The sequence below is a fragment of the Dendronephthya gigantea genome, unplaced genomic scaffold (genome assembly GCF_004324835.1).
Source record: "Dendronephthya gigantea isolate DGI-Jeju-01 unplaced genomic scaffold, DenGig_1.0 000028F, whole genome shotgun sequence".
Classification (NCBI taxonomy): Eukaryota; Metazoa; Cnidaria; class Anthozoa; order Malacalcyonacea; family Nephtheidae; genus Dendronephthya; species Dendronephthya gigantea.
In genome coordinates this window covers 1,463,784-1,489,643 of record NW_021163038.1, presented here as the reverse complement: position 1 = coordinate 1,489,643, position 25,860 = coordinate 1,463,784, and the positions used below count along the sequence as shown (strand labels likewise).

At 37.7% G+C, this 25,860-nt stretch overlaps 3 protein-coding genes across 3 annotated transcripts in view; 2 read left to right on the top strand and 1 right to left on the bottom strand.

Annotated features, from left to right (window-relative positions):
* Window positions 1-171: 171 nt before the first annotated feature.
* Window positions 172-8,452, top strand: LOC114523649 (TNF receptor-associated factor 4-like). Its single transcript, XM_028544636.1, has 8 exons — window positions 172-252; window positions 3,499-3,770; window positions 5,144-5,195; window positions 5,566-5,670; window positions 5,771-6,013; window positions 6,216-6,293; window positions 6,566-6,941; window positions 7,416-8,452. Exons 1-8 carry the CDS (start codon window positions 196-198, stop codon window positions 7,700-7,702), a joined length of 1,470 nt encoding a protein of 489 aa, XP_028400437.1. The 5' UTR covers window positions 172-195; the 3' UTR covers window positions 7,703-8,452.
* A 564-nt stretch (window positions 8,453-9,016) lies between these two features.
* On the top strand, window positions 9,017-25,155 carry LOC114523783 (TNF receptor-associated factor 4-like). Its single transcript, XM_028544816.1, has 8 exons — window positions 9,017-9,338; window positions 12,485-12,539; window positions 19,823-19,927; window positions 20,314-20,475; window positions 21,037-21,202; window positions 21,436-21,791; window positions 22,074-22,151; window positions 25,078-25,155. Exons 1-8 carry the CDS (start codon window positions 9,187-9,189, stop codon window positions 25,153-25,155), a joined length of 1,152 nt encoding a protein of 383 aa, XP_028400617.1. The 5' UTR covers window positions 9,017-9,186.
* Window positions 24,804-25,860, bottom strand: part of LOC114523597 (peroxisomal acyl-coenzyme A oxidase 3-like) — a 5,673-nt gene continuing 4,616 nt past the window's right edge. Inside the window, 1 exon segment of the mRNA XM_028544572.1 lies at window positions 24,804-25,728. Within this exon segment, the coding sequence (XP_028400373.1) occupies window positions 25,606-25,728 (123 nt within the window). The 3' untranslated portion in view covers window positions 24,804-25,605.

The following is a 25,860-nucleotide window of genomic DNA, read 5'->3' as shown; positions in this document are numbered from 1 at the left end:
TTCTTCAAGGGGCTCCAAATTTATTCATCATTTTCGCAATTATTTCATTGCGCAGTTTCATAGCTGTAAAGCAGCGAAGAACAAGGTTCAGCTGCAGTTAATTCAAATCAAGGACGACGTGTACTTGTTACGCCAGATAGAAGCGAGATGAGCGACTCGGAAAATGAACAGATCCCCGCTTCGGACGATGAAGGAATGGTAAACCAGGAATTGGAGAACTTAGAAAATGGAATTTCATCGCCCACTCCACAGGTGAGCGAACAAGCGTCTACATGAACTCTCAAGCGTTTTTTGACAGCTGAAGTAAACGCGTCGTTTTGCAATCAGGCGAAGCGAGACCGCCGCTAGCTGCAAACATCTTAGTTAAACATCCCAGGTGTCGATCGGAACGATTTTTATCCATATACCATTCATTTAACTCCGTTAAAAATCCACTCTGTCGATTTTTTTAGAGGAAACAAATAACTCATCTCTGCATGTTGGAAATAAAACATCAATTACTCAACCGATGACGTTGAATTAAATATAAATATTCGTACGTAGTACTTTTTAAACGTCATTGAAATTCAAATTCCAAGTTATAGGATGCTTTTTAATGTGGCGATTTTCACAATGTACATGTACACAAATAAAAATGCTTCAATGCAAACCGTTGAAAACAGGTGAGAAAAAAGCATATATAGCTATGTCATGTTATTTAAATTCCTTTGCTCAAATCAGTATGCCGACATCGCTTTGTAACTGAACGTGAAAAACCTGTCAAAGACGATTAACAAGATTGGTTTTGTTATCTGAAAATCAGTAAATTAAACCCAGGTTTGGTCGTAGATGACTTCGTTGATAATTGCCAGAAATGACCAGAGGCCTATTTTGTTGACACGCGGACTGACAGATGAAATGAATACTTATCAAACATCATTCGAAACGTTTGGCATTGCAAGCATTTACAGCTGCCCGATATGAGGAGAATTTGAATCATTTTGTTCGCATGTCAATTTTAAGCAGATATGATATCTTTCTAGTTTCTGAGAAGGTGTTCTAGTAGTTTGCACCCATGCCCCTTCGCGATTGAGGCAGGCATGGCTGGGAAACGTTGCTTTCTGCATAGTAGGATATGGCCATGTAGGAAGCAATCGTTGTCACTTTTTAGTGTGTTCGACTGACCTCCAGAAACAAACCCGGCAAATATATTTTTTTCATTTACACTGTTCTTCTTCATTAAACAAGGTCTCATAGCTGCCCATGAAAATATAATATATGCCTTTTAATTAAAAAACAAATATATCCCCTTCCTAGTGAGTCACTTAGTAACTAATCATGGCATACATACAAACAGAAGAAAGCTATGCCGCACTTTTCCGCGGGTAAGATATAAGGGGCGTCGGATCGTCGGGATAAAAGGGGCGTCAAGATATAAGGGCCGTCGGATTGTATAAAAGACTGGTTAACTATTAACTGTAGTTAAGGACAGAATTGGCCAATCAGAGTCGTGTATTTCTGAGTTAACTAGGATTTAACTATGCAAAATACAGTGGTCCCTCGCTAACTCGAACTCCCAAGGGGAAAGAAAAATTGTTCGAGTTACCGGGGGTTCGAGTTAACCGGAGTTGGTGTCAGATTACGTTTATTATATAAGTAATACAATAGGAAATAAAATCCAATCGAATCATTCTTTAAGGGATACCAGGCCTCTCAATATGAATGGTCAGCGAGAGTGGACGACGTTTTAAAATTAAAAAGATCGAAAGAATACAAAAGGAACTAAAAAAGTTAGATCAATAACGACCGTAGCACCACACAAAATCTTTTAAAATTTATAAGCATTTATATACAATTATACACTGATTAACTTGTTGTTATTTTGATAGTTTCCAGTTGTCAAAATTCTATCTTCTCACATTTTAAAGTTTGCTGATCTATGATTCGAAACCAAAGTTCGAGTTAACCGGATATATTTGACCAAGGGGAAACAAAATTTGTTCGAATTAGCGAGGAGTTCGAGTTAAGCGAGTTCGAGTTAAGCGGAGTAAATTACTATAAAAAACACTATCAAATTCAAGGGGAATTGGATTTAGTTCGAGTTAGCGAGGAGTTCGAGTTAAGCGAGTTCGAGTTAGCGGGGGACTACTGTATACAGTTAGGGGCCTGTCCCCTGGAGAGATATTGCCATAAAGCACGTATAATACGGTTATAATTAATTCACATGATTTTATGTGCATGGTCGTCACATTAGAACATATAAGTCTAGCGCAACCAAGCTTTCAAGGTTCTTTGCAAAAATTGAGAGACCAGCAGGTGAAATTTACACTTTTTTACAACGTCTTTCAACCAAAGAGTTTACCTATTATCGGCCAGAATTGAAAATTCCTATCGTGATCGCTGAAATTTAATTGTCGAAACTTCAGACAATCCCACAATTGTAATTAAATTGGAAATGAGTCAACTTCAAACTTGACGGGCAGGTTTTAGACCGGCCAAGGTTCAGGGTATCATTTCGGCCGGTTTCTTTAAACGTGTTATTCTGTAATTGACTGGGTAAAGAAGGCTCGTTTACACTTGCGAATTTGCTTACGTTCGATTTTCTTCTTTTGATTGATGTGAACGAGTAATAAGTTACGAATGCTATGATGAATAAGAACTCTTAAGGCGCTGTTACACTATGCAATTTTCCTTGCAACTTGCAATGCAATTATAATTTCGAGGGATGTTAATTAGTAAAGAGTGTTCGAAATGCTAAGAAAACGTTAGTAGATCGTGAGAAATGTTCGTATTTGTCAACTTTAGATGCCTCAGGGGTAGAATTACATTGCAAGTTGCAAGGAAAGTTGCATAGTGTAACACCGCCTTTATTTGAACATCAGTAACCAATTCACTCGTTCACATCTATCAAATGAAGAAAATCGCACATACTGAAATCGCAGCCGCAGGAAAAATCGCAAGTGTATAAATGAGCCTTAACTCATACTGCATGCTAGCTTCAGTATTGACCAATCAGAAGCAGCGCCAATCGTCAGCGCTCTAGCTCACGCCACAATGTTTTTATATTATGGCAACCGGTTCTTTCTACATGCAGGTGCTTCAATAAGCGATCCGTCTTTTCACATATTGCATTAATGAGGAATATAACAGAGGCAATGCAGCTGCATAAACAGTGTTTATTTGACAATTTGCAGGCAGAATTTTGCCTTATAGAATACGTCTTCAGTCAAAACAAAAGGTCTTATAAACCTATCAAGTTTAAATGCTCTATTCAGAATATATCTTCTTCGAACAAAGTTGTTCTCAACGGCTTTCGAAAATGCCGTCAAAGTTCGTTTAATGTAAATTTTCCCCCCATTAATTATTCAACAAAATTGATGGCTAAAAATATTCCTTAGCCTGAGCAACGTTGCCGGGTAGTACGTAAATGAAAACATAGGGAAGAAGGCGTTTTAAAATTTTCTTCCCTCGCGTGTTTGTCCTATTTGACTGATCAAAGCCGTCTTTTTTCAACTCTAGAAAAGTATGACGGGCAGCCAACAAAGTGTTCAAAGCTCAAAATCAAAAGGCAGTCGAAACAGCATCACCGATAGCTTGGGAAGTGTGCGAAGCCAGTCGTCTGTAAGTCCTATCCCACAGTTCTTGAAGGAACGTCTCAAAGTGCTGTTTGTTTATCCGTTGGAAAAGAAATACGAATGTCCTTCGTGCGATGAAGTTCTCCGATACCCTGTTTTGCTTGAAGAATGTGGTCATCGAGTGTGCTCGCATTGTTTTGAAACCGAAATAAAAAGGTAGGCTCATTCAATGTGGTTCAAATGTGACTTCATTTACGACACCTTTCAGTCCAAGTCACGCAAAATAGTGCTTTTTAAAACTAGCCTTATACGGGTTGGCAGATCACCTTCAGTGCCAGTTCCCAGTTGGGAAAGTCTCAAAGGTTGCTCTGAATGGGAAGAAAAGTTTCCTTTGCCATTAATTTTGGTTGAAACCTTACCCAAAAATGAAGATTTCGATGATCCAAACAAGGCCTATATAGGCTTGAATGGAGCAAAATAACGTAGATATTGGCATAAAGTTTCTTTTGTTTGTGAATTTGACTGGAGCTAGCCTCTCGATTCTTGAACGTAAAGAAAACCTTCATATCGTTCCGAAGGTAATCGGTTTTACTAAGCGAAGAAAAGCCTCAAAACTGTTAGATTCGCGAGGCCGGCACAGAATTAAATTGACAACGGCGTCAACGGCATAAACAAGACACACATAGCCATTTCAAATTTATGACTTCAGTCTTCGGAGTAAAATACTTTGAAAATAGATGAAGAAGCCGTAGAATATCTTTGTAATTCAATGATTATTATATAATGTATACGTTGGATAATACATGTTGTAATGTTTTAATTGCTATCGCCTCGCTAAGCCGTTGAATATGAAAATTACCTCATGATCAGATGTCTTTTTTTATTCAAAACGTTTTCACGAAACTCTCGACAACAACAAAGGTTTGTTGAAACTTGAGGTTCGGCCTAACGTACTTATTTGCGTTTTCATTGCAGCTATTTTGTGTAAGTTGTCAAATGCATTAAATAGGATTAATATTTGTTAGGAACCTTTAAATTCAATTATTAATAAATATTTATTTTAAAGAGGAATAGGTGCCGCTCTTAACGTTCTGAAAACACTCTAGCTTTTCGGTATATATGAACGAATTGTTAATCGGCAGGGATAAAGCTATCTTGATTACTTGAACGAATTTGAATTGAAAACAAGATTGCCGTTGTTAATCGTGAAGCTCCCTCGAATTTTCAGATTACTTTTATACCCTTTCGAGTCACTTTATACTACTCTTCAAAATTATCGACTTTTCGCGGCTTATCTCTCACAATCTCTCGCGTTTTTTTTCATTAAAACTGGAAACGTGATTCCGTGCAATTGAAATTTCGCCGAAGTGCTCACCTGCTTAACTTATATTGGCTCGTATTGTAACATAGTTGATAGGAAGTTTTTTGATCAGTTTCTATTACCTGTGATCTTATCAACGTTTCCGGCCGAAGCTAGCGGCTTCTCACGAGGATGTTAATATCATAGAACTAGAAGATACTCGTTTGATTCTTTATATCTTTAGTATGCCGACTTTAATTATTTCTCGTTATTTTTCCAATATTTGTAGATCTGACAACAGAAGATGCCCTGTAGACCGCGGAAAGATTGACGTTGACTCAGTGAGTTGATGTTTTATACTTTTATATATATACTTTTATACTCGAGCAACAATTCGACTTCGCTTGAAGATGCACTTCACTGTACCCTTCAGAAGTTCTTTCGCAATAAACGAGCTATTCTCCATCAACCTCTTTCACTATCTTCCTTTTCTTCCTCTCTATCCCCGTTCTTCCCCATCTCTCCTTCCAGTTCACTGCTCTATCCCGCGGCCACAAAATTAATCGCACTGATGAAGGCCTTAGAGAAAGATCTGTATCTATAATAAATACACGTGGTGTTCCTACAAATTGATGATTGAAGTTATGCATCAATTCAACATGCAAAATTTCAAGAATATTCTGATAAAATATTTTATTCGAACTTCTTCAGGCAACGGTCGACAAAGCATTCAATAAGGAAATTCTTGCTTTGGAGGTGAAGTGCTCCAACCATGAATGGGGCTGCAAATGGGAAGGCGAATACCAACAAATACAGGTTTGATATTTTCCATTTTACTTTGCAAATATTCACAGTTTATAAGGAGCTATATATAGTCTCGATAATATTCTTTAAATAACGTCGTCTTCTTGTACAGGAACATTTGGAGAACTGTGAATACGGCGATATCCTTTGCATCAACGATTGTGGGGCAAAATTCCAGAAAAGATTCTTGCAAAAACATCTTGACAAGGATTGTCCGAAAAAAATCATCGCTTGTTCCTACTGCGACGATAGACATTTGAGAGAAGATAAGAAGGAGCACATCCAAGAATGCCCTAAAATCCCACTGCCTTGTCCGAATAAATGCGACAAAACTTTGAGCATTCCGAGAGATGAGGTGAGGAAATGTTTTGTGTTGGGAAGAATCTCGGTCGTCGTATATCTCGCTTTCAACCGAGAAATGGATTTTTATTTGACAAAAAGCTCCAGTTCTTTACCGTCATTTCTGGTCATATCCTGGTAGGAAAAGGAAGTTCTTACCTCGGCTTAACAAGGACAAGGTGCTTGCTTGTTTTCACAGCTGTTTTGCTTTTATTTAGCTCGACAAGCACATTGAAGAAAATTGTCCAAAAACAAAGATTAACTGTGATTATGAAGGCATTGGCTGCGAACATCGAGTAAGTATACTACGAATTTTGTCTATACCCTTGTCGAAAGAAGCATATTCATTTTTTCTCTTCAGAAACAGCGATATAGCGTGAATTCATTCGACAACGGGATTGTAGAGCAACAGTTTAGGGAGGCGGGCTGTAATTCTTGCCACAACATTGATATAATTTCAGGGCTAACATTTCCGAGATTAATGTTGCATTTATCAAGAGTTTTTCATAAGCAGTGTAGTTGAATATGAACTAAACAAAACCTGAACTATATTAACTTATTTCTACAGTGCAGCCGTGAGAAACTACCCAAACATTACAAAAGCGAAATTATCAATCACGTGAAACTTATTTACGGGCTCGCGATGCTGAACAAGGAACGGCTGGACAAGCACGATGGAAACCTTGTCGAACACGTGAACATGATCAAAGACATGGACCGCCGCGTGGGAGATCTCGAGAAGATCGCGCACAACGCGATGATCTGGCGCGTCGAGGACTACGCGCGCAAACTCAAGGAGTCGAAGGCGGGAAATTTGGAGACGCTCTTCAGTCCGACTTTTACGACATCCAAACATGGCTACAGGCTGTGCGCTTCCGTCTGTCTGAACGGGGACGGCAAGGGCAAAGGAACTCACATGTCAATCTTCGTCAGTGTTTTGAAAGGTAAGGCGTTCAAGTCAAGTGATAATAGCGAACTTCAGAGAGGCTGAGAAGCACGGGCAGGTGGTTAAAATTTGGCGTATTTCAAGGCTACTATTAGTTGTCAATTATGTGCTAAGATAAGCGTAAGTGAGTAAGAATTATCATTGACACAAATCCTGAAAGATTTTGCTAGAAGAATGGTCCTTTCAGAAGCAATTTGAGAGTACTTGTAGACTTAAAAATACCTAGTATTGGGCAAAAATTTTGGGCCAGTTTCAGACCATGTTTTGACTCGACTTGGCGCTACGGCAAACAAATATAATCAAATAACAACCGTCTTTCGTCCAAGAAAATTATTCTCAGAGCCCGAATGAAATAGCTTTGTGTTTAAACTGCTAGTTTTGCACCTAAATTAAATTCTGGAGGCAAAATTTAGAATCTGTTCAGGTTATTTTCGAGTGTTTCACTTGAGCTGCAAGTTTTATTATTTCACAGGCGCCTACGATGCTCTTTTGAAATGGCCATTTGATTACCGAGTTACATTCTTTCTCCTTGATCAAAATGACGACGCAAGTGAACGTAAACACATCAAGTTCAGCATCAAACCCAATCCATGCGCGGAGAACGAGCCGTTCCTGGGGCGACCAAGGATGGAAAAGAACGCCAGCTTTGGCGGCGCAAAATTTGTCCGCCACGATGACGTCGATACGCGGAATTACCTCAAGGATGACACAATCTTCATCAAAGTTGTCGTCGACTGCGATGGCATGAGCGAGCCATGAAGCTTGATTTGTTCTGAAAAACGTTTTCCAGTATTTTATTTGTAGATATTTTCGGCTTTTATGCAGGACATAGAAGTATGTATATGTTGTTGTTTGTTTCCTTGGTGTAAAATTCGTATCTTCCTCAGCCTCTGCATACCGACTGGATTCTCATTCAATGCATTGGTACTTTAGAACTTGTGTCTAACGACTGATTATAGAGAATCGCTGGGGGACGCATGGAGCACCCTTCACCCTTGTCCCACAATTGTACCGGTCTAAGCACCGTCCCCCCTGTAATTAACAACGCTTTAGCTTATCCCAGTGTTTATAGTTTATTAAATTTAGTATGCGGCCTTGCAGCTGTGATCATTATCCGTAATTGTAGCCTTCCGCCATTTTGGGTGGCAAACAAACAATGAATGCAACCAAAGTAAATAAATTAACATTGGTTTGTTGCGAATGGTTTAACAAAAAGGAGGATCTAGCCACCCAAGTTGGCGCGCGGATTACTTTTGTGATACGCGATACTTTGTATGTTTTTTGTCTATCTTAAAGGATAATTAATTCGAAAGCTGGATTTAACAGGCCTTTGTAGCGCTATATCCAATAAGCGCTTTAATTGTACCTCCCGTGGTAAAATATTCAGGCATTTATCTTAGAGATATATTTAAAGACGATATAAACGATTGAGTATACTGTATTTAAAGCATGCACGAGCAAGTATATTGTAATATAGAAGTCATAATAAAATTCTGAAATTCACATTCACAACGGCCAGGTTTGATCAAAGCTTGGACCATTTTGATAACGCGTTTATGAGGCGGAAAGTGTGGGGACCGCGCATCCGTAAGCTTGCACAGACTTCGATACAATGGTTTAGCGACAGACTGAGAGTTTAATTAAGTTGATTCAGAGATATCTATGAACAAAGTGTCGTGGAATTTTTAGCTGGTACTTCCTGCTTAAAACTGACAAAAACTGATACTGATAGTGATAGTCTGATAAACAAGATACATCTAATGTAATTATGGAAGTAAAAATAGCTTGAATAAATTACGGCGATCAGCGAAAATCCGTACGTGGCAAATGTCATGTCAGTCGCGGGGTATCATGCATTCGTATCGAGCTGGTCGTGAAGGTAAGGGAAATGGGCGTAAATTAAAGTTTGGTCTAAGAAGTTATTTGAAATTGTAAAGGTTTTGTGTAGCCATAAATGCTGACCGGGAAATATGCAAAACAGAATAAATTCCGGCATTCCAGAACGAACCATGTGACTATTTAACATAATGTATGCAAATTGAAGACTAAAGTTGCTCAAGCATACCACTTTAATACGTTCAACATTTGGTTGTAACAGCAGTGTTTTTGTCGATTTAAAAGGCATTTTACCGTGTAAGAAAACGTTAAAAACCTTCGAGAAGGAGAGAATGAGATACGGTCTACAATTTGGGTTGAATCGTTGAGGATTTTGTGGCCGAGAAAGCGGCGATCAAAGCTGAAATATGCCAGGGATTGATGCGAATTTTTGTAGTCCGGTGAAAGAGAATCTACTTTGTGGTCTGTGCGGATTGCCTTTAAGAAAACCAGTACAGATCTCGTCCTGTGGCCACCGATTTTGTGAATCCTGCCTAAACGATCATTTTGAACCCTTCACGTAAGTTTTACGTACAAAACATCGCTACCGTGTTATACAAAGTCTGATAGGAGAGTTGAGCATTAAAGTTATATTTCAAACACTTGTATTGTAAATCGTTTATATTGTTTTTTAAGCAGCAATCGAATGCATGAGCGCATACCTTTTGAATAAACCGGAATTGTGCGATTGTCCTGTCGTTTTACTATGTGAGATGTCAGATAATTTATCTGTCTTTAGTCTTTTAGTGTGATCGGTAAAATTTCGTGATCTTTTTATAATTGTTCGAGTAGTTTTACTTGTGTAATTTGATTTCGACTCTGCCCTTGCGATATTGTTTACAAACATTTTCCGCTCGCAAAACGTTGCTTTAAAGTACATCGTTTGTTAGTTTAATGGCCAGATATATTCCTTCTACAAATACCGAACAAAAAGAAAGCTATTTTTGTTTTCGGTCTTTTGTTTGAGCGCGTTTAAATTATGATTAAAGGTCAGAGATAAACTAGGGTAGCTTTGTAATTGTCATGGGAAAGTGTTATGTTAATTCCAATGAATGGTCGACGTCCTTCGAGAATATGATTTATTTGACGGCAAATAAGTGGAAATCTTAAGCGTTTCCCTCGCTTAAAAACTTATTATCACACGCTTTAGAGCTTCCCAATCCAATGTATAGTTCGTTAAACTATTATATGCTGCATTTAAATCCTTATTTGGGAGAATTAAGGTCTTCGTATTATTCAAGTTTGTATTTTCAAAGTGTTTCTTGAGGTTATTGTTAATGGGATGTGGGTATTTTATATCAGGCGTTGACAGAAAGTATGCATAACCACCCACATAGAACAATCAGAAAGATGTGTGTGGGTTTAACCACATTTGATTCATAAAGGTGTGTTATAGAAGTACTGAATTATTTGGCTATAAAAATATTGACTTGAGATTTTATTGCAAACAATATCCCAAGTTTGGGAAGGAAAACACAGATGTAACTGGGGTATCTTGATATTGTATCTATAGTCTGATGATGCGAAAGCAAAATTCCTCTTTAAGGACACCCCTCGGATATAGCCACCTCTGTATTAACATGCTGTGATTGGGTTTGGAACTGCAAAGTAAGCTATTTCTCAATATACGATCAAGCAGAAATTTAAACAATAGACATCTGGTTAGAATCAGATGTATTAAGGGACTCCATTGCTCGCATATCAAGAAAGAGATATTAAGAGGACTTTGAAGCAATCACCATCAATCGATTCTTGCATTTTTAAGTCAGTACAGGTTATGTACAGTACTTCCTGATTACTGTACATAGCTATTAACTGAGACCCTGCTATTTTGAATGAATTGCCTGCATAAATCTCATGTTTAAGATTTTATGGTGATAATTTCGTTAAACTATATATTTCGAACAGTCTTTGTTGAAGCTGGATTAATGTAAAACATTGACCAAAGTTTACACATAAAAAGACTAAATGATAGAATACCAAGTTTATAGCTTTAGTACAGTTGGCTTGCATTTCAATATTATATGTAAAATTATTTGACAGACCACAATGATAAAGCAGAACAATTACCAGCTGGTAGATTCATACAAAAACATTTCACTAAGTTAGGTGCATCACTGATTAATGGATTAATGGCTCCGTATCTGCACAATGTGTTTGTGCATAAACCGCAACCCAATTATGGTGATGCAAACAGTTTTAGTCTGTCAAGCATTGGATTCTATTGGCTCCTTCTTGGATTAGACTGAAAGCACTATTCTCAAATGAAGACAGGTGAAAAATTTCTGTCTCCATTGATCACATTAGCTCATCTTTAGCATTGACCTGTTGAAGGACAACGGTGCATTAGGAATACAAGTCTAATTTGTACAGAAGTCGTGTTTGCCCAGGTGATTTGGTTGTTTAAATTGAAAATTCGCACTTCATCAAATTGCATTTTCCTTCTTCATTAAATTAATTTTATCCCCACACAGGTTATGATTCAATTTGATTTAAAACTTCTATGTCACAAAATGCTATACTTCAACAATTGTCTTCTGTGCAAAGCACATCCTACAGTGTGGTTGAAGATATTTTGTGGTTTAAATCTTCTTATGGTGTGAGCAAGGTCACTTATCCTCATGAAAAGAACTATTTTTGTGGCTTGAAATGTGATTTTTGAGGGGGCTTAGGAAATTGGCTAACAAATAATCACTTTACAGCCGATTTTCCAAAAGAAACAAGTTTTTACATCAACAATATGACTAAAAATATCAAAATAGACAATTGTGTCTTTAAATACTTGGACTGAATTCAATTTCAGGAGGAACATTTGAAAGTGTAATTTTGCAAAATTATCGTCTCTCTAGGATTTCTGTTTAAAAAACTTACAGGACCAATCTTGGTTCGTTGCCAGTTAGAGAGTTAATATACTAACCAAAACTAAAATAAATCTATTGTGGCTAGGAACAAACAATATAATCCAGTGTTGTCAAATGGATTTAACTTTCATGCCGCTAATGCTAAATCTTGTATCTCTTGAGGCAAAATATGGTGGATTATTTTTCATTCACATCAGCATAGACGTTTCTTAGACGTAGTAATTTTTAACTGTAAGGCTAGAGAGATTCTACAAGGCTTTGAGTATATATAATGTTTCGTAAGGGTCTTTAAATGCCTTTTTTCTAATCCAGCGTCCATTATTTGCGTGTTGGAGAAGAATCTGATTAATGTTAATATTGACATTGTTTGAATGCCTGTCATGTCGTTTTTTATGTACTTACAATGTTTAGGTTACCTCATCATGGTAAAATCTCTATGCTTTCTGTCAGAATTAAAAAAATGAAGTGTATATTTATAATTTCTGAATCTTAAATCTTCATATTTCGATCAGGGTTTAAAGAGAAACATGGTTCACCTTCGTGGTAACAGTTTGTGTCAAATTTATGGCATGCAACAGCAATTGAAATCCTTTCGGCAAACGGCTAAAGTTGGGTTGGAAAACAGTGTATAGCCAAGCTATATAAGATGTCCTCATGTTTCCAAGTGCTTGCGAAACTGTTTAGGGCCCTTTTTTGCGAGTTCACGCGTGATGTGAGTTGTTTTGACAATCGCCTGCTGTTGATAGCCAATAGCAATGTTACTGCGTAGTTTCTCTGTGTTGACATGCATGCATTTTTGTTTTAGGAGCGAACAGGAGTTACGATGCCCTGCTGACCAGCTCGAAGTCAAGCATTCACAGGTTAGAAACGGCTAAATATTTGTTGTATATATTTTCCTAGCATTTAATTTTTGTTTATTTACATTTGATTTGATTGTCGTGGCCGTTACAACGCCGCGAACCTTTTGTAATTTGCAAAGCAACTTCTCAAACGAAGAGGTTTATGCTATATTCAAGTCGACAAACGATCGAGTTGTGAGCATAAATACTCTTTGACTTCTTCGTTATTTTTCTTGCCAAACATGCTCGAAGATAACAGCTATTCACATGCATGGAGTCGGTCAAAAACTTCATTTATATACGCGTGTTTAATCCTTGTACAACTTGGCTCTGTTTGAGAAATGGCAATGTTAAATGAATTGCGGTAGATTTGTGAAGTTCTCAGCGTTCAATTGTCTTCGGAAGCCCATTTAACGTCATTGTTTTTTATGAGAATTTTTACCTCAAACGAAATGAGATTTTGCACAAAGTTGATCTTTTTAAGCGGATTAATATAGATTCATTTCCTGGTGTGCTCATGCAACATCACACAGTTGGGTGCTATTACAAAGGGGTGAGAAAATTGTGTTGATGCTAAGAATCAAGTTAAATTCCCTGCATAATGTGCAAACACACTAACATAGGTGGTCGCGTACAGTGTTGAATTTGTATATAGATAGATATCAGAATTGTAGTTTACTGCATGATGTACTTGTTTTCTTTCCCATAAAAGCTGTATTATAATGCGTGCATGATTCAAACTTCGACATTCAGATTGTAAACTATACGTCTCTAAAGTATAATTTCTGTAAGATTAGCATTTTTTTCTTGGCAAGGTGTCGTTGCCAAGTTTTAGCAACGCGACGAAATACTTTCTTTGCAAGAGGTCTTTGTTCAAAAACCAGTCATGAAAGACGACCTGCTTATTCGTGTTTAAGAGCAAATTCAGTTTATTAAAGTTGTTAAAGAAAGATAGAAACTAATATTATAGGATGAAAAAAACACGTTGCGAGGCAAACCTGTTTTATATGAGAGAACATTCAGGCAAATAAAATTAAAAACGAGTTCATTATTTACATGAGAAAGGAAGATTTCAGGAGAAAAACGTCCTTGTGATATTGCACGGTGTTATATAGTTTATATTACATCATCGTGTTTTTTTTTAAATTTGTTGTATATGATATTTATATAATTTACCCTGTCGTTGTCACTGATGAATAGCTATTGGCATAAAAAACTGCAGACGTGATGGTCAGAACAATGAAAGGCAATTATATTCTTCACATGTGGGCCAAAGACTTAACAAAATTATAACAAATTAAAATTTAACGCACGGTTAGTGGGTGGCCACGGGGTGACACAGAAAACTCTCCGCGTTTTGCATTCTTCATATCTTTTTTACAACGAGGGCAAATATTTGCGTACAGATTTAGGGAACTTCTTTGGTGTAAACTGCTGTAGTCAGTTTTATAACATGTAGTTCTAGTTCTAGTGATTCTATACAAAAGATCTCACGTCAAAACTGGTTGTGTTTGTTGCGTTTCTCTGGGAACTTTATAGTTTATTCCACTATTTTCAAAACTTAATCAACGATATAAACAAAGGCTCAGCCGGAATCTCAAAAACCTCTGGCAATCAGCCATTCTCCGACGTCCTTAGTCTAGTCAAGTAAAATTAATCCTTTTGAAACCGGAGGTGTTTATAAAACACGTCAAATAACGAACTAAGTTAATTCTTGCTTTTAAATTAGTTCGGATGTGAAGCACATTTCCTTTCTTATGTATCATCTGAGATACAGGTTTAAGTACACCGTAGTATTAATTTTATAACGTTTTAAACATGGCATAATGAATTATTGTATGCATGGCGGCCATGTTTGATGATCCTAATCACTCAATCAGCCGCAAATTTATGAAGAATAGGATGCCATTGATAGTAAAATTCCTTTCTGGGAAATATTCTCCGTTCCTATGAACAACTAAAAGCGTGTAGAACCTTTTTAGACATCTTATTAACAGTAAATTCTTGTTGTGCAATTCAACATGGCCGCCGTTGAATTGATTTGTTTACAGCAATCTTCCGTGATCCTGTCGTAAATATTAAATTAAATAATTTGGAATTTTGCCCGAGGGCTACGGAGGGTTAAATTAATTTGTACCACCGACCAACAGACATGCATATCAGTAAATCAGTAACAAAATTGCAATTTTTAATTTTTTTTAACCTAAGAATGTTGCATACATGCAGAAATATGCTTATTTTGTGAGAATTGAATGTGGTGAATATTTCTCTTTGGCTGCTGACAACATTTGCTGTTTATATGGAAAATATTTCGACTCACATCTGTCAACGATGCTTTTCAAATCTGTGTGAGAATTATTTCTTCAATGTAAGCGAAATTCTGTACTCTCACATGTATGATATTAAAAAGTCTTTGGTATAGATGCAATATTTTTACGAGACGAATATTTTTGGCGTTTCTCTTGACCGTTAGTTCTCCGTGCCTTCTGACATTATAGTAATTACTGTCATTATGTCACATGCAGTAAATTAGTAACATTATAGCTTCGAAACTTATCTCGTTTAAAAATCAGCACAGCTTGCATTATTACAACGAACCGTAAATTGAGCATTCGTGAACGACAGCCGAACACGAAACAAGAAATTTACCTCTCTCGGTAAGTCGATGCTAGTATTTATAGATTTTACATTCTTAACACAAGGATTATTCCGGTTATTCAATCATTTATCAATTTTAAGCTGGCATTACATAGACATGGACGTAAATTTAATCGAATGGCCACGCAATCTTAAAACACCATGCCAAATAATACCATTATATTTGTGTTTTGTTCTCCGGAAAATATGACCCGGAACAAAACGAGTCTCCAATGTTTTTGATGTCTTTTCATTCATTTCATTTGCATTTAAACGCTGGTAAATTATTGAACTGTTTTTACTCTGGCCTCGGTAGGCTGTGGATTGATCATCGCTGACCATGGGTCGAATTTTAGCATGCTGTTCTTGTTTACGTGTTTCTTCTTGATGTTTACATAAAAATTAAAACTTTAGGACACAAAATCCGTATTGAACCTTAAGAAATGTTTATCACTTTATCTTTATTATTTGGGTGTTGGAGTTTTGATTTGTAGATTTCAGTAAACCTGGGGTAATGCAGGTAGAATTTATTTGCATGGATCTTACGATTGGGGTGTCCCTGGTTGTTTGGATCAAAGGTCACCTTTAGTCACCCCGCAGTGATCAGGCATTTTCGGTAGCCCGATTCGTCCTCAGTCCACTATCAGCCGAAGCCCTGCGAGACGCGTGTTTTTACCGCGAGTTGCTCCTGCGTGTATTTATTGTAGTTGGATTTCCACGCGTGGTCACACAGGCTGCCCGGTACATACTCTCTACCTCAATGAGCCTCGCCGTGATGACGTATCCGTGTACGCGCTGTTGACATGAGCGTAAATCCCTCTTCTCAAATTCCGATCTCAGAAACCCGGAAAAATTTTCTACGCCGCACAGGCTTGTTCCTGCTTGGTATTTGCTATGCTAGCATGCAAAAGTCCCCAACTTGGAAAATTTTTCCTTGAAGGAAGTTAAGGGAATGGCGTGCGTGAAAGGGGAGTCAAAAACTAATTTCAAGGACATCTTGATAATGAAATATCAACAAGAGGCAGATGACCTGTGAGCTTTGTCTTTTCGAGGTTGTTTTTCACAGAGAACGGGATATAATATTTCACTCTTATCTGTAAAACTCAGTGAGATATATTGAATTGAAGGTATATCACAATGTTAGATCAATCTGCAATGTTAGATTCATTTACAAGATCATTTAGCAATATCCATGACAGTAAGAATAGGATGTGTTAGGTTAGATGACCGCGGGGGGTTTATGACGATACGGGAAAGACGTAATGCATTAAGAAACGACGATTAAGAAACGCTGAAATGATTTTGAAAACGAATTGTTACTGCGGAAACCAGGAAGAGATGTTTTGACGTACTAACATCGTTAATTCCTGGGATTAACACTGGAATATTACGACGAAGAATGTCGAGTCGGAAATCGTCGCGCTCTGTCGTCAATTCGCCGTAGAAAGTTCACACTTAGTGACACTATACTAAAACATAACAAAAAGTAGCGTGCGTGGCGGCTCATTCAAATAACTTCTCATAAAATATGACTCGGCACCTGTTTAGAATATACAGGAAGAGTTTCGTCGTCTCGAACTAATAGCCTTTGTCAAAAACGCTAGTACCTGTTCAGTCTGTTGACGAAACGACGCAGAAAGAAATATCGAGAAGACGAGGACCTTTCTCTTTCCCCAGTATATATTAGGCAGATGCATACTAAACTACATTTAATGATATAAACTATGAATATGGTATAAACTGTAAATGCATAAACTACATTTAGCGATGTCTCGTTTATTTAAACACAGATTATACGCAATAAAGCATAATCAGGTTTGTAAAGTTTTGATTGTTAAACGAAGCTATTATAAAGTTTATTTTATTGATAAATCCAATTTTGATGGAATCCCAAATTATATATGACAATTAAGGAATGAATTTAGTACAATTAAATATTATAAACGTATAGATTTTGCATGAATATACATCTGGAATTGTCTTTAATTGTCGTAATTCGCAATGCGTAGAAAGGAAATCCCTTTCAGAGGTGTGGAGTTCTTGATTTTGTTGAGAAATTCTTTTCGGGGCAGGGTATTGTTATTAGAAGGTCATTAGTCGAGGTTATTGTGATATTAACCAGTTATTACAGCTGATATATGCATCATTTGCGGAACAAACTGAAGGATATATTTGCTCGTTGTTGAAGGGCACGCTGTTATCATCTATATAAAGATCCTTGATCCTCTTAGGAAAGGAAGCGTGCTAATATGCATTTAACAAACAGAGACAATATCAGGAAACGCACCAGCACTCGAGTCAGTATTGCACCATATAAATACACCGTAGCTTAACACCTTGGTCATACACAACCAGCCGTTGCATGCGTTGTGGTAATCATTGAATGAACAGAGTTGTCTGCCTCTCTCTATACGTTGCGTATACCGAAAGTCGATATTCGAGAGCCGATTCAAAACTCTCGTCTGTTAAAAAGTTTTTCCTATAAAGGGTGAATTGGCATTGGCTATTTGTGCATTCCAGTTTCAGCTCTGTGTTATTTTGGATTCTATTCTTGGGATTAAAAAATGCTTTCTGTCCGTTCGTGGTGTATCGAAAACAACATTGGGGTAAGGTGTTTAGAAAGTATATGCTGTCGGTTTATATATTTGGAGTTTTTCAATTACACGTATTAAAGAATACAGATAGCTACAATCCGCCAAGATAACTTCCCTGGGATCTAAATTCCTTGAAATTCCTCATGTGGGTTCCTGCATGTTGGCTGCATAGCAAATATAGTTGTAATTACAAAGTGTGTTTACTGAAGCTGCATGAAATTGGTGGCTGTTCCGAATTCGTCACATGTATCCATATATTATAATATAGTTGACTATTACAATATCGTTTCTATAAAAAGCTAGTTTTGAGCGTGTTGATCAAGATCTTCCATCGATACAGCCATGATCTGTTTAGTTTAAAGAAACTATTTGCAACCTTTGCTTTTGAAATATATTAAAGTTGTTTTAGAAGTCATAAGACTTGAAGTTATTTACTACAAAGAGTTCTTTAGACCAAATGCAAATGTTCATAACGAGGTTTAAGCTACCTAGAAAGCTCTTGGTCGTTCCACATATGTAATCTACCATAATACTTCATAAAGCAAGTACATATTCATATTCTAGTATAAATGTGTTTAAGGAAAGGACGTCAATTTTCCCTTTTCGACGATTGTTTTGCAACTTCAGAGAGAGAAATGTTGGCCCCTCTTTTTTAAGTCGCTTTAACAAAGAATAGATCCTTGAGATTCGTATGCTTAATGAGTATTAGATACAAACAAGGAATTTCTAATGAGGTGTGAAGTTATTTTGCTTGTGAGGAAGTTATGTGTTTCTCAATTCAATAGTTTGCTTTTTGATGTCGTTTCATTAAGCGATTGTGCTAACATATTGGGTATTATGAGATTTGTAACATATATGTAAATGAAATAATTATACTCATTGTCCAAATTTGACAGGATAAAAGCAGTTTTAGAACCGACATCTTTCAAAGCGAATATCTTGCAAAACACAAAACATCTTTATTAATTAATATAGCTAGTTAACTCTGGCGGTACTTTACGATAGAAATCTATTGAATTGGTATTTTACAAAGTCTGACTCCTCGCATCTAATACAAAGCTTAGAACTTGCTCGATCTTTGCTAAAGACTTTTGTTAAAAGATCTTTTTAAATATTCGACCCAGAGCTTTCTATTCCCCTGTTCCAACGCATGGGCGTAATTACGTATTGCACAACTTGCTATTTATTGCTCAAATGGGTAAATTTAGCGCGAAGAAGGAACGAAAATTAGGAAGACACTCAATTGTAATTGCAGAGCAACCTACGTATCGGCGCCATATTTGCTGAGCAATAGTTGTAACGGCTGGATGACTAGACTCTCGGGCTTATATACTCTTGAGGACAAAAGACTCTTTCTGGTATATTTTCCCCTGTTTTTTCTGGCAAGCGATACGAAATATTTCAACTGATTAGTCAGACTCCGCTATTGCAATATAAGACATCTCTTGTCACGATTTGAGGCCTCTCGCTTTGAATTTTGCAATATTTTCATGCGTGGGGTGGAATCAAAGAGCAAGAATTTTTCGTACATCATCTAAGGTCTCTCGAATCCAAAAACTCTCAACACAATTAAGGCATGAATCTCCAAACTTGCATATTATACACTGTTGCGTGTATGGATAAATATCTTGAATGTTTTTTTTTAATAAACATTCTGGTCCAATATTCTTCATCTTGATTAAAAGACTCTCCGATGTGTCACACTTAATAATATCACTTTTTTCGGCAAACGTGCTCGCAAAGCAGTATGGTACGGCACACGTTGGACGCGCCAAGGTCTTCACTGATCTAACAGTACACTGAATATAGCAAATATATTTATCAAAAACGAAGCCTGGATTTATGCACTACTGTAGAACCAAAACTGACGGAGTCTGAAAGAACAATACCTTACGTCCTTATATATGGGCATTTTATGTTGTTATGATGACCGATATCGTCATAAACTTGTTTTGAATGCTTTTCAGATATTGAACTTGGCTTTTTACACAATTATTTCCATATATGTTACCTGTGTTGAAAACTTTCTAGAGTGTTATTTATTTCTGATTTTCTGTATCCATATTAAACCAGGTCTATCTCGATGAATCGTCTGGTAAAAAGATCCAGTCTTTGACAGTCTTCTGTCGATATTGCAGCCAGGGCTGCAAGTGGAAAGGACCTTTGAGAAAGCTGAAGGTAAAAATATGAATGTGTCATTTTCCTCTCTGTATTGCGATCCTGCAAATGACGTCATCTTTTCGTCAAACCTTTCGCCATTTTTGGTGGCGAATTAATATAACGTTCGTAAATAGCAAACAAACATGGAATGCAACTGAGATTTTATAGCACTACAGGTTCTCTTTCCGTCAGTGATTTCAGAACACTTTAAAGTTCCCAGGACTTCCAGTAATCGGTTAAATAAAAAGCTCACGCTATCCAAGTTGGCGGACTACCAAAAAGCTGTCAATCTGTTCCCGAACTTTTGAAACTATGAACCAAGCCTACAGTGAAACGTAGTTGTCTGATAGCAGAGCAACTTTATCACTATATTTTTTGACAAGTGTTTTTTTCTGACCATCCAGAGCCACCTGTCAACTTGTGAACACAGTGTGATTGAATGTTCCAACAAGTGCGGGGTGCAACTCATGCGGAACCAACTTGAAGAACACGTTCGTAATCTTTGCTCTAATCGTTACGTATCCTGTCCAAACTGTCGTCAGAATATTCCTCGCGAGGAACATGAGGTAAGAAGAGTTGATAGAGCTATTCAGTATAAATATAAAGTTAGTTTAGTTCAGGTTTCCTCCTGTAGTAACACTGGATCAATAAGAGATGATCCTTGCTGGACCTCTAGGAAGAACAGTTTAGAGCTGATGGAGTTATCCAGTATAAATAAAGTTAGTTTAGTTTAGGTTTCTTCCTGTAGTAACACTGGATCAATAAGAGATGATCCTTACTGGACCTCTAGGAAGAACAGTTCAGAACTGATAGAGTTATCCAGTATAAATAAAGTTAGTTTAGTTTAGGTTTCTTCCTGTAGTAACACTGGATCAATAAGAGATGATCCTTACTGGACCTCTAGGAAGAACAGTTCAGAACTGATAGAGTTATCCAGTATAATAAAGTTAGTTTAGTTTAGGTTTCTTCCTGTAGTAACACTGGATCAATAAGAGATGATCCTTACTGGACCTCTAGGAAGAACAGTTTAGAACTGATAAAGCTATCCAGTATAAATAAAGTTAGTTTAGTTTAGGTTTCCTCCTGTAGTAACACTAGATCAATTCCTGACTATTTTGCAATTGCAGAAACATTCCCGATCTTGCGGCAAATCAGAAAACAGTTCGACCGCGAGTAAATTACGTCAACATATCAAGAATCTTGGTCGTTCGAAACATGACTCATTTAACCAACCCCGTAGCTTGTCCCAGGACCAGCCAATGCGCGCCGCGTCGGAATCCCGCGCGTTGAATCGTTGGCAGAACCGATATACCACAACGAAGGATTGAGGAATGGCATGGAACCACAGGTACGTTTGGGGATACGTTGATTATACTCATACTTACCCCCAGGTTCCATCCATCGAGCTGACGCTACGACTGGTCAAGCTTTTGAAAAATTCTCTGAAATATTCTGAATTGAAAATTGATTCTTGGAATGGTGCACCTCGTTTTTTTCTTATCTTAAAATCATTTTCTTCCATTCAGGAAACAAGAGACACAATCACAATCGACGCAGGTCTCGCAACTCCTCTTTCGGTCGCGAGATAAATATCCAGGAAACCTTGCAAGAAGAAGAGACCGCCCCAGACCTCCCGGATTCCCCTCCTCCGTCCCAGACTCCGCCGCTGCGTCGGCGACCGGAGTACGGAAGTCAGGTCGTCTACATGGGCTCCTCGAATAACCCTCCTCCCCAGACATCTACGGAACGCGAGCTGTTCACGTGTGTCTGCGGTGCTCTGATGGCGAACGAGGAAATCACGACGCACATGTCTGATGAGTGTCCGAAACGGCTGACGCTCTGTCAGTATTGTAACAAACAAGTTGGCCATTCTGAACTACAGGTTAGAATCAGAAATCCTTACCAAAGGCTCCATTGCCTTGACCAACTTACTAACATAGTTAACCAATAAAGGACGCTCTTTCAATAGATAGATTTTTCGTAGATCTTAAACTCTGAGCTCGAAGTGCTGTTGAGTATGCTTCATACAGGATGTCTCGAGTTTGTGTCTTTCTGCGAATTGTATTCAATCCCGTAATATAATATATTACCTGAGTAAAGTGGACTTAGTTACTATTTTCTTCTTAAACGTTAAATAAACATTTGTTCCAATCCATTCTTCTAGGAGCACCTCAGAGATTGTCCAAGGTTCCCTCTGAGTTGTCCGAATAGCTGTGGCGTTCGTCAGATTCCACGAGAAGAGGTACAGAGAAGAAATATTTCATTCCATTTTTATGTTGGGCTTCTTTAAGTATTTAATCAAGTACTTTGTGTAATATTTGCTCATTGTGTCCTTCGCAGATCAACCGTCATGTCACGACCGATTGTTCTGCGATTTTGGAAGTCTGTCCGTTTAAATTCGCTGGATGTGGCCATAAGGTAGTTATCATAAACACGATTTTCTTGATTTTCTTTTTTAGAAGATTTTCTTGTGTAAACATAGAAGTATATGGCTAGTAAACTCAAGGATAATTTAAATAGTTTGCTGCCTGAAGTCTTGTAATATAAAGAATAGTTATTTTCGTTCTATTGGATATAGAATGAAATATACTTGGGAGGCTATATTTGGGATGAAATATTTCAGCCCAAAACTCGTGGAAAAGATTTTCATGAATGGCATTGTTTATCACCGGTTATCTTTGAAGCATGTATTAGAATTACAAATATGACTCGTGATTCGATTTTTCCTTATCTTATTTAGTGTCCCCGATCCAATATAAACCGTCATTTGGAGAACAAGATGAAGGAACATCTGAATCTCATGTGTAAGTTGTCTGTCAAACAATCGAAAGAAATCAACGAGCTACAGGCTGTTGTAAAACACTGCAAGCCGTTTAACCAAGGTCAGCTTTTGTGGAAAATCGAAAAATTTTCGGCGTGCTTAGAGACCGCTAAAGAGATTAGCGGCTACGAAATACACAGTCCACCTTTTTATACAGATCAGTATGGGTACAAGTTCATGATCGTTGCCTTCCCGAACGGCAACGGGAGCGGGGAGGGGACGCATCTCTCGCTGTACGTTCGGCTGCTAGTCGGAGAGTACGATTCTCTCTTAAAGTGGCCTTTCCTCGGAGACATTTCGCTAACGTTGATCGAGCAATCCTCAGACGCGAGTAAGCAACGTCATATAAGCCAGAATTTTTCGCCAGACCCAAGTGGACGAGCTTCCATCGGCCTAAAAAGAGTTCCAACACCCCCGGTTTTGGTTACCCACAATTCGCATCCCATGACACCATTCGGGCGCGCAAATACATTGTCGATGACGCCATCTTCATACGGGCGACTGTTGAACTGCCTCAAATTATCGAAGCTTGAGCCAGCGGTTTTTGAAGCTGCGGTGTCATCGAGGTTTTTTCTTGACTGCGAACTCCTAGGTAAGCGGTATTGTATGTTGAGCCCACGTTCTGTCGATACAGCGGTTGTTGTAGCATGAGCCCGTGAGCTTTTTGAACGGCACACTGTGGTTGAGCCGTTCTGGTTCATATTTTGTGTCCGCGTTTTTGACCAGTATAATATATACACGAATTTATTAATGATAAAATGTATTGATCAATCTTTCTGACGAAGTTCACGTGTCGGAAACATGATTTCAAATTGATATTGTGTCGGTGTTTATATATCGTAGCCGTAGGTTAGTTTAGGTAGTCTCTTATGAAAAGGTTTATGACAACAGCAGCTAAGCATTATTTAAAACGAGTGTCTCAACTAAGCAACCGGGAGTCTGGGGCTCGTATATGCATGCCAATCTTGAATTGAAAGTAATAATACAAGGTTTTAAAAGACCCATATTTATAAACAACTTTTCGAAAGTCTGCAAATTCACATTTTCATAATATTCGTAATGACAGCCATTTCTGAATAATCACCAGAGCTGAATGTTAGTGTTCTATGATATTAGTTTCAATTGTTTAATGTCTGGTAGTCCTTGGATTTCGCAAGACATAGTATTAAGAAATGCTTGAATTTTACCCTTTTTGGGGACATGCAAAGCTTAGGAAAGCCACACATTGTTGAACTGCTGAAATCAAACCTTTTCACAACTACAAAATACACCCTTAATTTATGAAACACAAAAAATGAAGTTGTTTTGGCCGATAGCTTCTTGCTGTTGTCATAACCTTATGTAGCGGTTAGTTTAGTGTATATTACATCACAGAAAATGAAATAATGTTCAGAAGTTACATAATCAATGTTGTAATTTTGTTGTATAAAAATATATATAATCGAAAAACATATATTGTCCTCTCTTTGTGGGCTTGATTATTCCGCATCAACGACTGTAAAAATATTTTTATATATATTCAATAAACTGTACGTTGTTGTCTATTACATTGGGAGTTTGTGTTTGTTTTGTGTGGAAATCGATAGGCATATATAGTCGAAAGTGTATAAAACCGTTTGGAATTAAAACTCGCGGTAACATCGACCAAATCGGTTTGTTTTATGCTTGGCGGTTACATAACTCGCGGTTTGCTGTGTCACTCCCATGGATAAAGCGTATAAGATAGGGCAACTTATCTAAACCAAACATCAAATCTGAAACACACTCGAAGAAGAAAAACTGGCCTAATTATAACAAGACGAACTTTGCTTTTGGAAACAAGTAAAAACTATCATGACTTTCATGTCTTTGTCTTTGGTGTGCGGAGAACTGGTGGGTTTTGGACCATGAAAATAAAGCAGTAGAAATGCCAATGACAGAATTGTGGTTGGATCATTGGATGTCACTTGGGCACTCGCTCATCTCCAAAAAGTATTGTGCTGAACAACGACAAGAATACAATAGAACAATAGGCACGTCAAAGCTGTTATATTCAATTTTTTGATTAATTACAACGCTTCGCAGTCTGTTCATTTTAATGTTTATTCATCATAATGCATCGTGCTTTACATTAAAACGACGTTCTTCGTAGGAAAGGCGTAAAAAGCTCCGTTTTATGGTGCTCAATTATGGTACAATCTGTTGGTAACATCGATTTGCGGTAAGTTTGTAATGTAGTTTAATAATTATCAGTTCCGTTGGTTAGTTTAACCTATGGTTTAACTTGATAGCAACGCCGGTAAACGAGGTAAACATGCGATTCTTAGGAGCTGTATCGTGTTCTTGTAATCTTGTTCAACGATTTAAGTACACGAGGAAAGCTCTGACGAACGTAGCAAATCGTAAACAAAACAGTGACAAAATCGCAAAAGCGAGGACTGACTGAAAATAACGAGACTTGGTTACGCGTTTGCTAGGAATAAATGAACCCAATTGGTGGCCATGTTGAATGGTCACAGTAGAATCGAATTTGCATCTGTGAAGATGCATGACTAAATAGGTTTTGAAAGCTTCTGTTGTTCAGACTGTCGGAACCGGGGGGGAGCTTATTATTAACCCCCCCCCTCTATAATTTATTCAATGAAATTATTCTGAAATAAATTAATTCGGCTGCCAGATTTGGTAATCATAAATAGAAAACAGTCTGCATTGGCGCGAAAGCCTGATAGCTCGCTCTCAAATTTTCATCACAGTATTGTCTTTCATTTTTGAGTTTCGTATTATGGGGTGATTAAAGCCTTTGGAAAGCCATAAATATTTGAATTTCGGTTATTGTCTATCTATATCTGAATATTCGGTTATATGTCTATCCATGGTAGTTCTTGCTGCACATTAATTATAACTTGCTTCCTATGCGAAGAGACCCTTTCGTGGGCTTCTCCTTGAAGTCTTTCCACCACGAAGGGCGTTGTGTGTTCTTCGGGTCCTTCAGAACCGCGTCGTATAGATTTTCCAGGGCCTGGGAGCGACAGAAAAATATTATGCCATTTGATTACAGAAGGGAAAAGGCGGACTTAGATGTTGCTGGGCGAGCATCTAACAGCATTTCGGTTCGCCAAACACTTTTAAATCTGAACTAGAGTTTGTTCAG

Bases quoted from the DNA above. Each gene is read 5' to 3' on its own strand.
- LOC114523649 (XM_028544636.1), top strand. From the start codon at position 196: ATGGTAAACCAGGAATTGGAGAACTTAGAAAATGGAATTTCATCGCCC. The intron at 5,196-5,565 runs GTGAGTTGATGT...GAACTTCTTCAG, and splicing joins GAAAGATTGACGTTGACTCA to GCAACGGTCGACAAAGCATT. The intron at 5,671-5,770 runs GTTTGATATTTT...CTTCTTGTACAG, and splicing joins GCGAATACCAACAAATACAG to GAACATTTGGAGAACTGTGA.
- LOC114523783 (XM_028544816.1), top strand. From the start codon at position 9,187: ATGCCAGGGATTGATGCGAATTTTTGTAGTCCGGTGAAAGAGAATCTA. The intron at 9,339-12,484 runs GTAAGTTTTACG...TTTTTGTTTTAG, and splicing joins GATCATTTTGAACCCTTCAC to GAGCGAACAGGAGTTACGAT. The intron at 21,792-22,073 runs GTTAGAATCAGA...CCATTCTTCTAG, and splicing joins TTGGCCATTCTGAACTACAG to GAGCACCTCAGAGATTGTCC.